The 12,098-nt window shown below is 52.3% G+C and overlaps 3 protein-coding genes across 3 annotated transcripts; 2 read left to right on the top strand and 1 right to left on the bottom strand.

The window, feature by feature from the left end:
* Positions 1–461: 461 nt before the first annotated feature.
* On the bottom strand, positions 462–3,214 carry BDZ99DRAFT_448849 (uncharacterized protein; the record flags this gene model as incomplete). The annotated part of the gene is made up of 8 exons (XM_033718084.1): positions 462–1,809; positions 1,865–1,975; positions 2,035–2,229; positions 2,283–2,359; positions 2,431–2,461; positions 2,516–2,911; positions 2,965–3,055; positions 3,114–3,214. 8 exons carry the CDS (start codon positions 3,212–3,214, stop codon positions 736–738), a joined length of 2,076 nt encoding a protein of 691 aa, XP_033573126.1. The 3' UTR covers positions 462–735.
* A 1,908-nt stretch (positions 3,215–5,122) lies between these two features.
* BDZ99DRAFT_91122 (squalene epoxidase) lies at positions 5,123–7,210 on the top strand. Its single transcript, XM_033729019.1, has 3 exons — positions 5,123–5,497; positions 5,683–5,957; positions 6,074–7,210. Exons 1-3 carry the CDS (start codon positions 5,230–5,232, stop codon positions 6,983–6,985), a joined length of 1,455 nt encoding a protein of 484 aa, XP_033573125.1. The 5' UTR covers positions 5,123–5,229; the 3' UTR covers positions 6,986–7,210.
* Positions 7,211–9,070: 1,860 nt separating this feature from the next.
* On the top strand, positions 9,071–12,069 carry BDZ99DRAFT_573749 (acetate--CoA ligase). Its single transcript, XM_033728319.1, has 6 exons — positions 9,071–9,514; positions 9,697–10,891; positions 10,961–11,221; positions 11,272–11,401; positions 11,451–11,725; positions 11,774–12,069. Exons 1-6 carry the CDS (start codon positions 9,423–9,425, stop codon positions 11,834–11,836), a joined length of 2,016 nt encoding a protein of 671 aa, XP_033573124.1. The 5' UTR covers positions 9,071–9,422; the 3' UTR covers positions 11,837–12,069.
* Positions 12,070–12,098: the final 29 nt, after the last annotated feature.

Here is a 12,098-nt window from a genome sequence, read left to right as displayed (position 1 = left end):
TGACTACATGTTCCGAAGCACGGTTTATGTATGTCTAGAGATATGATATTAGCGGTACTGGAATCTCGGGGCATCATTATTGGGGCTTTTCTTAAGTCGAGGACCATTCAGCCATCGATATCCGTGACAATGGTCTAGAGGACGTCGTATCCATGGCTCGCCCGTTCCCCTCGTCCACTTCGGGTTCCTCTGGGACGGGCGCCAGATCCGACTTTGCTCCGTTTTTATACCCTTTTTAGGCCTTCTATTCCTATCGGTGCTCGTTTTGCCTAACCTTTTTGACGCCCTCGAGAGCCAATTCCCTGCAATTTCTTCCCAGGGGGGGGGGGGGGGGGGGGGGGGGGAGTGGGGGGGGGCCGCGCGCCGCCGTATCTTCTTTACCTTGAGTTTTAGATCGAGACCGCAGGAGTAATCTCACGTTGGGGAAATAGGAAGTCTAAGTTTAGAGAGCACGAAAACGCGGAGAGTATTTGTGAGTCTAGATTCGTTTCCGAGAAGTCTGAACTGATTCGTAATTCAAAATAAATGTAGGCATGAACCTATGATCGTAGCTGACAACATATGACACTGAGATTCTGGAAACCCAACGCGCCGATTGAGATTCGCGGATGACTAACTTTGGGATCTTGAGTACCTCGAATTGTAAGGCATGGCATCAGCTCTTTTCAGGATAATCAACGGGAATGCAACCAAAATGTTTAAGTGTGCTGGAACGATATGAGCACATGAGTACCATCAAGAACTCCGAGCCCCTGTAGAGTCCACTATAGAGATCTGCGAGAGCGGTCTCGTTGATAAAGGCGATATAGGACCTTTCCTCTCCCTATTCTCCTCGGTACTTTCGCGTACTGGGGCCAAGTCCACGCTCAATTTCCCTCTGCCCATATTACTAGCGCTTGTCGTTTTTTCGGTGCCGATAATGCTTGCCCTTCTCGTCTTCTTCTTCCTCTTCTCCATCTCAGTGGCTCTGCGTACGATTTTGCGAAGCGGAAGGTCTTCTTCGCTTGGAATTGGTGCCATTGTTGGCATCGGCTCGGGATCAGGAACTGGAGAATCCAAACCCAGGATGTGAAAGGCACGTAGCCATGAAGAACGTGGCATTGCTTTCGAATCTAGTTCCGATTGTTGTGCGATAGTGTGAGATTGCGGCATAGGCGCCCATTGCAGGTAAATTACTAGGAGAAGGTACTCGATGACGAGAAGAGGTATCCATATCGGAAGGAACAAAACTCTGGTCAGCGTCCAGACAACTTTTAACATTCCTAAGACGATCTTTGTGGTCCATTGTCTCCATGCTCGTTGATTTTGTGCTTTGTTGTCGTCATCGTCCCGTAGCCTCTGAGCCTCCATTATGACAAGTATCGTCCTCATGCTGACTAAAGCATCCTCAACATTATAAGCGGTTGCTAGAGTCGAGCGTGGGGTCCGAATCTTCTTGAGTAGGGAGTTGTAGAGTTCCCGAGCGACCAGCACTTCGTTAGTGGGGACGCCGACAAGTACTACTTCGAAAATAAACATAAGGTATACCCAGCCTCCTGTTTTTCGCCGCGTTCTGAGAACCGGTGTATGGGTTGCAGCGAAGTCTTCCTCAACCTGATAGGCACGCTGTTTCCAGTCTTTCCTTCTATGATGGCGCATATTGTGGAGAAGCCAGACTGCCGTGCCTCCAATGATGGAATCCCAGGCATTCAAGATGTTCTGAAGGTTCATGATAAGAAGAACAGTTCCGATAAATATCGAAGGGAGCGTTATTGCAAAAGCATGGAGTGTTCCATTACCACTGCCCATGATTTGCATGCCGAAGATACTCTGCAAAACATCAGTTGACGGCCGACACCGTTAGGGATCGAGACTGAGCACGAACCGTCCCAAAAGATAGAGGAAGAAACAATAAATCAACGTAAGTGAGCAATCGGATGTTGTCCCCTTGGCAAATAGCGGCGCGACTGTCGAACAATGCAGATGCGGAGGCCAGCTATTCGAGAAATTAGGTATATGGGACTTTGTATGGAGTGATGCGCTTGGTATTCTTACCCCCTCACGTAGGTCTTTGACATGATTAATCCGTTCTTTGACTCTATCCGTCTTGCTCCGAAGTTGCGATATGCCTGCTTTGATGTTCTCTATCTTGATGTCCCATTCTCTTTTGTCCAGCTTCGAATGCTGTAGCCTAGGTAGCGATTCCTTCTCGAAGTTCTCCCAAGACTCGATAGTATCGCTGAGAGTTTGCTAGTATTGTCAGTTGTCACAAATGCCCGTGCGTCTTTCATCACTTAGCTAACCTCAAAAAGCTTGTAAATCTGTAGAGCCCAGTAATACGTTTTCGCGTGAGAGAATTTGAGATCATCGGTCATGAGCACTGCAATTCCATCTTAGCACCATTTTCGTACCAATATTGCGGGATTAAAGAAATGGGCCCATTTCACACACATAGTCTGTCCCGACTGAACACCACTTCTGCCTATTCTAATTAGGGCATAGTTCGCGCGAAGGAGTACGCCTGGAAGCATCTTACTGGAAATGTTATTTCGGAGTCTACCGCATCTATAGCTCGCTGCCATTTGCACAACACATGGTGCAAGGCTACAGCGATCCAGGATAGGAAGAGCATGGCTGGCGGTTGGTGGGCGTCGAAGGACTGGAATGATCGACTGCTGGTGCCTTTTGAGTAAGGGTCCTTATAGTACGCCTCTTCCAGTTGGATGCAAGTAGACACATTACTGAAGTGACCAACGAGAAGGAACGACGTTGTCGCCTCGTGGATATAACGAGTACTCCCTTGTATCTCCCGCCCGAAAGAAGCAGATCTACGCCAGTCTCTTGGATCGTGTTGAACTTGCTCGGGCTCTGCGTAGTCGAGAGACACATGATAAAAGACGAAATGGTACTCTAGAGTGTACGACCTCCAGCCCTAATGTAATCAGCAACTCGCCTCTATATCGACATCACTAGTTCACTGCCCACCATGTCCTGGAACTTGTTCAAGTTCACTTTACCCCAGTTCATGAGCTTGAGATGGCGGTCAAAAAAATTTGCCACATAATTGACGTCCACGCTACACACTCCTTTAGTAGATACTCAAGAGATGCGCATGCATAAGTCAGTGAACATACCGTGGTGTCGAGCCAATAATGCATGTCAACACCATGGGCGAAAGATCCTTTATTTTGATGATCCGGGTCGTAGCCGTAGTAGATTTTTGATGTTCCCACATTGGGCGCTGTTTGATGTTTTTCCACAACTCATTCGGGCCTTTATCAATTGCATCGGCCGGGTACTCCTCGGACCTTCCCGCGGAGAGATAGATATCCTTGATCGAAAATTTACAACGAAATTTCCGAGTCGACTCTGCAAGTTTCAAGAACCTCGAAAAGCTGGGATAACCATACTCGTAGGTCCACAACGTCCACGCTGGTCTCCGGGATATGACCTGATCGAGAGACGGAGGACGATCAAACAAACAAAACACTTTCAGAAAATCGGTGGAGTCCTCTGCTTTCTAGCTTGCTATTGTCCGCCATATATGTTCCGGGTCTTCTGTTGGCGCTCTGTCGACGTACGTGTCTGGTGGCCCAGATGACCACTTGTTGATCGCATCGGGATTTCTTTGAAACTGCCGTGGCTTTTGCTTCGCATCTGCACTAGAGTTCTCGACTGTTTGCGATGCCCAGTTGAACGGTTCGATTTGGGCACTGCCCGAGAGGTTATCGGTTGCCATAATGCTTAGCGTTATTGAGGGCCCAGGTTTAGTATTTAGCAAGCCCGATTGATCTCAATAGCGAATGCGACAGCTTTATGGATCAGAATGTAGCGTGGTGAGCGATTGTTATGAGTATTGTCGGTGATGCTGAAGAGAGACTAGGGGCTAAAGAAGGCTGGAGTTTATGAGGGGTAAAAGAAGGCAGAATCGTCTGCAGCTGAGTAGGAAGAAGGACCAGTGATGAACGAGGAACACCCGCAGCATGCATGTTCCCGAATGGATTAGTCAAGTGTTGCGTTGGGGGCTAAAGAAGGCTGAGGTTGGTGAAGGATAACAGGAGATAAAATCGTCTGCAGCTGAGTAGGAAGAAAGACCAATAATGAACGAGGGAGTGGTCTCACCATGCATGTTCCCGAATGGATTAATCTAGTGTTGCCGATGTGGTGTTCGCAGACCCGATAAGGGGTGCCTCGTGACAAAACGAGGCAACCTGTACGCCGTCTTCATGCAGCAGACAGCAAGGTGGCTTGCGCCGTAACGCATGCCTAGGATCCGTCATCGCAGGCCAGCTTCTAGCGGCCGGCTTCTCCAGGTACAAAGTCTCATATCTGCGGGCGTGTGTTCCGCGAGAAGAGCGTCCTACATACTATACTAATGAAAGCTATGGATCATCAACTACCACATGATACAACGTGCTAAGACCGAAGGGCTGTGGTGAGCCTGCTAGATAAAACCTCCTTTCTGAATGGTAGACTTAGTGTCAACTGAGATTTTGTGGTCAGCGTGAAGGTGTTGATGTAGAGAGAGAAAACATAATCTTAGTACAGACTGGAGGGACAAGATTGGCACACCTATCCTTTATACCTACCAAGCCTACTAAAACACCTTTCGTAAATCTCATTGCTCTCATGGTAGATGTTACGATTGAAGTTGATTCGTGATGACGGACAGGCACAGAGACGGGAAATGCTACGAGCTTATGCACGAACTCCGTAGCCAGATCTCGCACCAAGATGCGCTAACCTCGATCGCACACTCGAAAACACTAAAGAAATCGGCTTGTCGGCCCTGCCTTTCTATACATGCGCGGTTTTGATAGCGGTGGTCCGAGCTGGAAGTTTGGTGTCGTGAATGCGAAGTAGGTATCGTTTGCATGTGAAAGCGCACGCCCCCCATCCAGGGCATTTCCGTTGGGACTGGCAGCCTCCGCTTCACGAATTATTGCTCTTTTGAGCGCGGCCAGGGGCAGCACGTCCGCCGTGGTGTGATGGACATTCGTTGATGGCGCGCCGATTCGCCAGCGGTCGACTTTAGACTGTCCCTGCGTCGGCCGCCACTGACCGCTTGATCTTTTGTCCGCCATAAATCGAGACTGCAAGTCCGTCTTTCTTCCTTGATGCCCTACGCGCACCCTTTTAATACTAATACCTCCGGTGACTACCTCGACGCTCTCCCGCACTTTCTAGCGCAGTAATCAATTGCTGTATGCGACGTCGTTGACCCGAGCTTCGAAACATCCAACCGCCACCATGCCTATGATACTAGATTCACCCGCGTCCTCCTCCACTACCTCCCTTCTCGAGAAAGACGAGCGCGAAGAACGCCGCCGACTACACCATGAAGCCGACATAATAATAGTGGGCGCAGGCGTCGTAGGATGCGCTGCAGCCGTGGCGTTTGGACGGCAGGGTCGAAGCGTCATATTGCTTGAAAGGAGTCTGAAGGAACCGGACCGCATCGTAGGGGAACTACTACAACCCGGAGGCGTTGAGGCACTGGAGAGGTTGGGGCTTGCAGGTGGGTACATATTCCACTCTGATTGTCTCAATTGGTCTCCCTTTGAAGCTCTTTATATATGCATAGTGTCTTTCTGGATGGACGTTTTGGGCATTTCTTCCACTAGAGACTCCCACCGATTGCCTAATTTACATGTGCAATGGATCATCTGAACTAGCTTCTTGTTAACCACTTCTTTCTTCTAGACTGTCTTGAAAACATTGACGCGATACCCTGCTACGGCTACCAAGTAATATACTACAACGACCCCGTAGAGATCCCCTATCCCAAAGACAAGGCAGGGAAGAGGCCAGAGGGGCGCTCATTCCATCATGGACGCTTTATACAAAAACTACGGGCTGCCGCCATGAAGACACCAAACGTGACAGTAGTAGAGTCCACCGTGACCGATGTGGTCAAGAACGGGTGGACAGGACAGATACTAGGAGTTGAATGCACCACAAAATCAGCGCAAGACTATGTGAGTGAACGAGTGCGCTGATCTATTCCATGACCCTTTTGTTGGACCTTTTGCCGGATCCACCACCCCTCGTGGTTCATTCAGCAAGCGTTAAGAACTACGCTAACGGTCTATAGTACTTCGGTGCTCTTACCATAATATCAGACGGCTACGCCTCCAAATTCCGCAAAGAATATATCCCCAACGCCCCCGAAGTCCGGTCCAAATTCTGGGCCCTCGAACTCATCGACGCCGAACTCCCAGCTCCAAGGCACGGTCACGTCATCCTCTCCGACGGACCCCCGACCCTCATCTACCAAATCGGCACGCACGAGACCCGCATCCTCTGTGACATACCCGAGAAACTCCCCTCCGCCTCCGTAGCCAACGGCGGCGTAAAGGGCCATCTACGGAACGTCGTTCTCCCCTCTCTCCCAGAATGCACACGACCCAGCTTCGAGCGAGCAGTCGAACACGGCAAATTCCGCTCAATGCCAAACTCTTTCCTCTCCCCCTCGACCCAAAAAACGCCCGGGATGATAATCCTCGGCGACGCCATGAACATGCGCCACCCGCTGACCGGCGGCGGCATGACCGTGGCCTTCAAAGACGTCGTGCTGCTGCGCGAGCTGCTCAGCCCCGAGAACGTACCCGCGCTCGACGAGACCAAAGCCGTGCTGAAGCAGATGCAGCGTTTCCACTGGAAGCGCAAGCACGGCAGCAGCGTCATCAACATCCTGGCCATGGCGCTGTACAGCCTCTTCGCGGCTGACGACCTCAACCTCAAAGTGCTGCAGCTCGGCTGTTTCAAGTACTTCCAGCGCGGCGGCGCGTGCATCGACGAGCCCGTCTCGCTGCTCGCGGGCATCATCGTGCATCCCGCGGTACTGGTGTACCATTTCTTCGCTGTCGCGATGTACGGCATCTGGATCAAGATCTGCCAGGCGCCCTTGTTGCAGAAACCGCTCGCGGCGCTGAGCGGGTTTGCGGTGATATGGACCGCGATTTGTGTTATTGGGCCGTATCTCGTTAGCGAGATCAGGTGGTGAGTTAGCTGGGGAAAGGGGGTTAGGTGTTTGCTGGGTCTCGGCGAACTTTGCGTATACGAACTTGTAATTTATGAGCGGGTGGGCGACTTTATGGGCTTCTGGGAGTGCGTATGGGTATCAAGACTTGGTATGCTTATGAGAGCGTCGCTCAAGTAGAGTGATGGATTTGTTGTAAATCGCATCTCCGTCCTATCATCGATCAGCAGTTCTGCGATTTGCTGTGGTGCAATGTAAAGCTTGTCATTGGTTCCAGAGTGGTAGGCTTCTCGTTGTCCACAAAGTGCGTGATTTACAGTCGGCCTTGATTAATATACGAAACAAATTCAAGCAGATCTCAGGAAAGTGGCCAATCATTAAACTTGCATATTCGCAATTACCCTGATCGTTCCTTAGGGAATCCTTTCCTTTTGTTCGGTGGTTGGTTCTTTGAGTGTCAGCTCTAGGCAGCGATGCTATTGTACACCGCCGGTCTTGGCTCGATGGGAAGGGCGGTGGGCCGAATACCACTTTGCGTGGCTTTTTGTCTTTCTTTTGGTGTCTATGGGACAAAGAGCGAAGTATTCACGAGGAGGGCGCAAATGGGCGTTTATGCAAGGACGAATGCGGTAGGTCTTGGCGATTCCAAGGTGGTGAGTATTGGAGGCGTGAGATAGCTTCAGTCGACTGAACTTTTTCTCGCTTTAATGTGGGTAGTAGAGAGCGTGTGATTTGGGTCTTGGATCACATGTTAAAGCTACGGGTCGTAAATCAGGCGCGATGTTCATGGTAATTGGAGTATGAGAAGAAGGTTCGAGGGTGCTCCGATCTAATGAAGGAACGAGAAAATCGGTCCCAGAATCGTACAATTTGCGAATCAGTCTAAGATTTTCAAGAAAAAAGCGTCACTGACAGCGTTCTTAGTATTCATATTGAGGCAGATGGCTACATGACGGCTCCGAAACCTGCATAATTCAGCCCTACAATGCCTTCTAGAACGTGACTAGAAGTGGTTGGAAATTTAACATCCATTATCAGATGCCGCTATGGCCAAGGGTCCGGAAGACAAGTCAGCAAAATCTCAACCCGAGGCACGCTTGCGAGGCGGAAAGGCCTGAGGCATTGAGCATCTCGGGCATCGGATGTATGCAACTCTGGAAGTCGTGGAGGCGTCAAAGATCGTACCACCTTCTGGGCGCCCAGAGAAGAGAGGTATACGTGACGGAAGAGGCTGCCCGGTGTTGCAGCGCGTGATCAAGGAGCAAGAATGCTGGTGCATGAACCCCGCATCGCGTCGCGTCGAGGAGAGGTACAGCATCGAGGTGTTCACGGCTTAAGAGATGGGGTTCCGGCTGCCTCTGAAAGCGGGATGACTTCGAACAATCACTCCCTACTTCACCCTCAGAATTCCAGAGACGTGGATCTAGGGACAGGCCCGGAATTCGCGCTGCGACTATCGGCTATCATGAAGCGTCCCCTCGGATCATTCTCGTTGGATAGCTTCCCCAAGTCCGAAGCCTTTCCCGCTGCAGCACCCGCCCAGGCTTGATGCTTGCATTCTCTCGCATGGATTACTTCGCTAAACCTGGCGTTGGCTGCTCGGAAGCAAACCGCGTCGCGTGTCTTGGGATATCGTGATCTTTGTTATGAGGTCTCGATTTGAAGTGTTTCCCAGAGTGAAGAAGTGGAGAGCGGGGGATCCAGGGTGTTGCATTTTCGGAAATCTAGGTACCGTCCCGTTCCCGGCAGGGCTGCAGCATCTCTGTGGGACACTTCAATGAACGCAGAGACACCACGACGACGATGGAGAGCAAAGACTGTTTGACCACGCAGTCGTCTGGGTAACGCTGGCGGCCGCTGAACACACCACTCCCGCCAGCCACTGTCTCGGACCGGCCTCCAGTAGTTCGCAGGCGCGGGGGCTTCCAGCGTGGTGGGTGGCATGGCCCGGCCAAAGGGAGCGGCTTCGGTCACGGCTCACCTGTGGGCCAGACAAAGGGACCAGCTGGGGATTCCTTTTCGTCATCCTTCTCCCCGCAGTGGCATGAGCCGCGGGAATGCCTATCGACATTTAGGTGCCAGAGCTCCCCACAGCTGCGACCATCGACCGCTGCCCTCTTTGTCCGCTTCCTCCTCACTCTCGGCGCCGGATTGGATAGTTGTGCCCAAAAACCTCCTTCCCAACCACCCGGCTCGGATTGCATATAGCTACCCTGTCTGGAGCTCTTTTCCCCGCCGACTGCCCCTGCCGCTCCCGTCGACTGCAGCTAGAAGCTCCGCGCCGCCTCAGTCTCCCCTTTACCCGAAATTGGAGCGCTGTCCTACCTATAACTAGCCTGCCTGCCCACACGGAAGAGCTGCGAAATCCTTCAAACCCCGAGTCAAACACCCCGCCATCTCCCCCCAGTCGCCCTAGCGCATCTCCGAACTACCCCTCCATCGCCGCCGCAGAACCACCTCCATGTCTGAAGGCGCGACGAAGCCGCCCATCAACCCCGTGGTTGCTGAGGCGCACGAAGTCGACACCTACCATGTTCCCAAGGCCTTCTTCGAGTGAGTCTCCCGGCAGTCCCGATAGAGTTCTGGCACGCGAGGTGGAATGACGGGCGAGCGGGGCGGGGTCGGGCCTCTCACAGGCCTGGAAGCAGACGGCGCCCCGCCTCGCCCAGAGCATTGCATCGTCACCAGATCAGCACTCATCAGATGTAGAACAATGCCCGCTAATCACCCTCCAGCAAGCACCCGCACACAAAGCCGCATCTGGACGGCCTCGAGCACTACCAGCAGCTCTACAAGGAGTCCATCCAGGAGCCCGAGAAGTTCTGGGGCCGCCTTGCGCGCGAGCTTCTCACTTGGGAGCGCGACTTCCAGACCGTACATAGTGGTAGCTTCATCAATGGCGACAGCGCGTGGTTTCTCGAGGGCAAGCTGAACGCCTCGTACAATTGCGTGGACCGCCACGCCTTCAAGGACCCCGACAGGCCGGCTATCATCTACGAGGCCGACGAGGCCGGGGATGGCCGGACCATCAGCTATGGCGAGCTCCTCCGCGAAGTCTCGAAGCTGGCCTACGTCCTGAAGGAGATGGGTGTCAAGAAAGGTGACACTGTTGCCCTCTACATGCCCATGATTCCCGAAGCTGTCGTCTCATTCCTCGCCTGCTCGCGCATTGGTGCTGTACACTCTGTCGTCTTCGCCGGCTTTTCATCAGACTCCCTACGCGACCGTATTATTGATGCTAAGAGCAAAGTCGTCATTACTACCGACGAGGGCAAGCGTGGTGGCAAGGTCATTGGCACCAAGAAGATCGTCGACGAGGCCCTAAAGCAATGCCCGGATATCACCCACTGTCTTGTGTATAAGCGCACAGGGGCCGATGTGCCCTGGACCAAGGGCCGGGATTGGTGGTGGCATGAGGAGACTGAGAAGTATCCATCATACATTGCCCCTGAGAGCATGTCCTCAGAAGACCCGCTGTTCCTTCTCTACACATCCGGCTCCACTGGCAAGCCCAAAGGTGTCATGCACACAACCGGTGGATATCTTCTCGGCGCTGCCTCGACTGGAAAGTACGTGTTCGACATCCACGACAAAGACGTCTTCTTCTGTGGCGGTGATGTTGGGTGGATTACCGGTCACACGTACGTCGTCTACGCGCCGTTGTTGCTGGGTGTAGCCACGGTGGTCTTCGAGGGCACACCCGCATATCCCAACTTCAGCCGCTACTGGGACGTAGTCGCGAAGCACAACGTCACCCAGTTCTACGTTGCACCGACAGCGCTACGGCTGCTGAAGCGCGCGGGTGACCAGCACGTCACAGCCCAGATGAAGAGCCTAAGGGTGTTGGGTAGTGTGGGCGAGCCGATTGCCGCAGAGGTGTGGAAGTGGTACTTCGAGATTGTCGGCAAGGAGGAGGCACATATTGTTGATGTGAGTTATTCTTGCATATTTGACGCATTGCCTGATCGCTCTTGTAACTTGATCTGACATTTCGGACAGACCTACTGGCAAACAGAAACCGGTTCTCACGTCATCACACCTTTGGGTGGTGTCACACCAACGAAGCCGGGCTCTGCTTCCCTACCTTTCTTCGGCATCGAGCCCGCGATCATTGACCCCGTGTCCGGCGAGGAGATCCACGGTAACGACGTCGAAGGTGTGTTGGCCTTCAAGCAGCCATGGCCAAGTATGGCAAGGACTGTCTGGGGTGCGCACAAGAGGTATATGGATACATATCTAAATGTGTACAAGGGATACTACGTGAGTGCAACTGATGGTTGGAGTATGGGCTCGTGCTAATTCGATATCAGTTCACCGGTGACGGTGCTGGCCGTGACCATGAGGGATACTACTGGATCCGCGGCCGTGTCGACGACGTCGTCAACGTCTCTGGTCACAGACTATCGACTGCTGAGATCGAGGCTGCGCTAATCGAGCACCGTAAGTGCCACTTGTTCCGAGATATGGGGTTCAATATTGACTGTAATAGACTCGGTTGCCGAAGCCGCCGTTGTCGGTATTCACGACGACCTCACCGGGCAAGCCGTCAACGCCTTTGTCGCGCTAAAAGAGGGGAACGAGACCAACGATCAGGTCAAGAAAGACCTCATCCTGCAAGTGCGCAAATCCATCGGGCCGTTTGCGGCGCCCAAGGCCATCTTCGTTGTTCCAGATCTGCCCAAGACCCGATCCGGCAAGATCATGCGGCGAATTCTAAGAAAGATTCTTGCCGGCGAGGAGGACCAGCTTGGAGATACTTCGACAGTAAGTTGTGCCGGTTGAAACGATGAAAGCCAAGGCTAACGATTGCAGCTCTCGGATCCATCGGTTGTCAACACGATCATCGATGTCGTGCACCAAGCGAAAAAGAAGTGAACCTAGGAGGCAAATAAAAGACGACAATTGAACGAAAGACATCGACTCAGTCTTAGTGTAAGGCGGGCAATGGATGAGACATGATGAGCTAAGAAATGTATTTTTGACAGCTGAGCAGGAGGAAGAGTGGCGAAGCTGGAAGGCGCAGACATGTTTGGATACTTCAATTTCCGTATTTTCTATACCTTAAGTCGCTTGTGCTGGATATGGAGCTTCAGATAGGAACAAGCCGGAGATTTTTAACCTAATTAGAGTGGTGATG

The sequence above is a fragment of the Mytilinidion resinicola genome (assembly GCF_010093595.1).
Source record: "Mytilinidion resinicola strain CBS 304.34 unplaced genomic scaffold BDZ99scaffold_16, whole genome shotgun sequence".
Lineage (NCBI taxonomy): Eukaryota > Fungi > Ascomycota > Dothideomycetes > Mytilinidiales > Mytilinidiaceae > Mytilinidion > Mytilinidion resinicola.
Note: the sequence above shows the minus strand (reverse complement) of the source record. Positions and strands in the feature narration are given on the sequence as shown.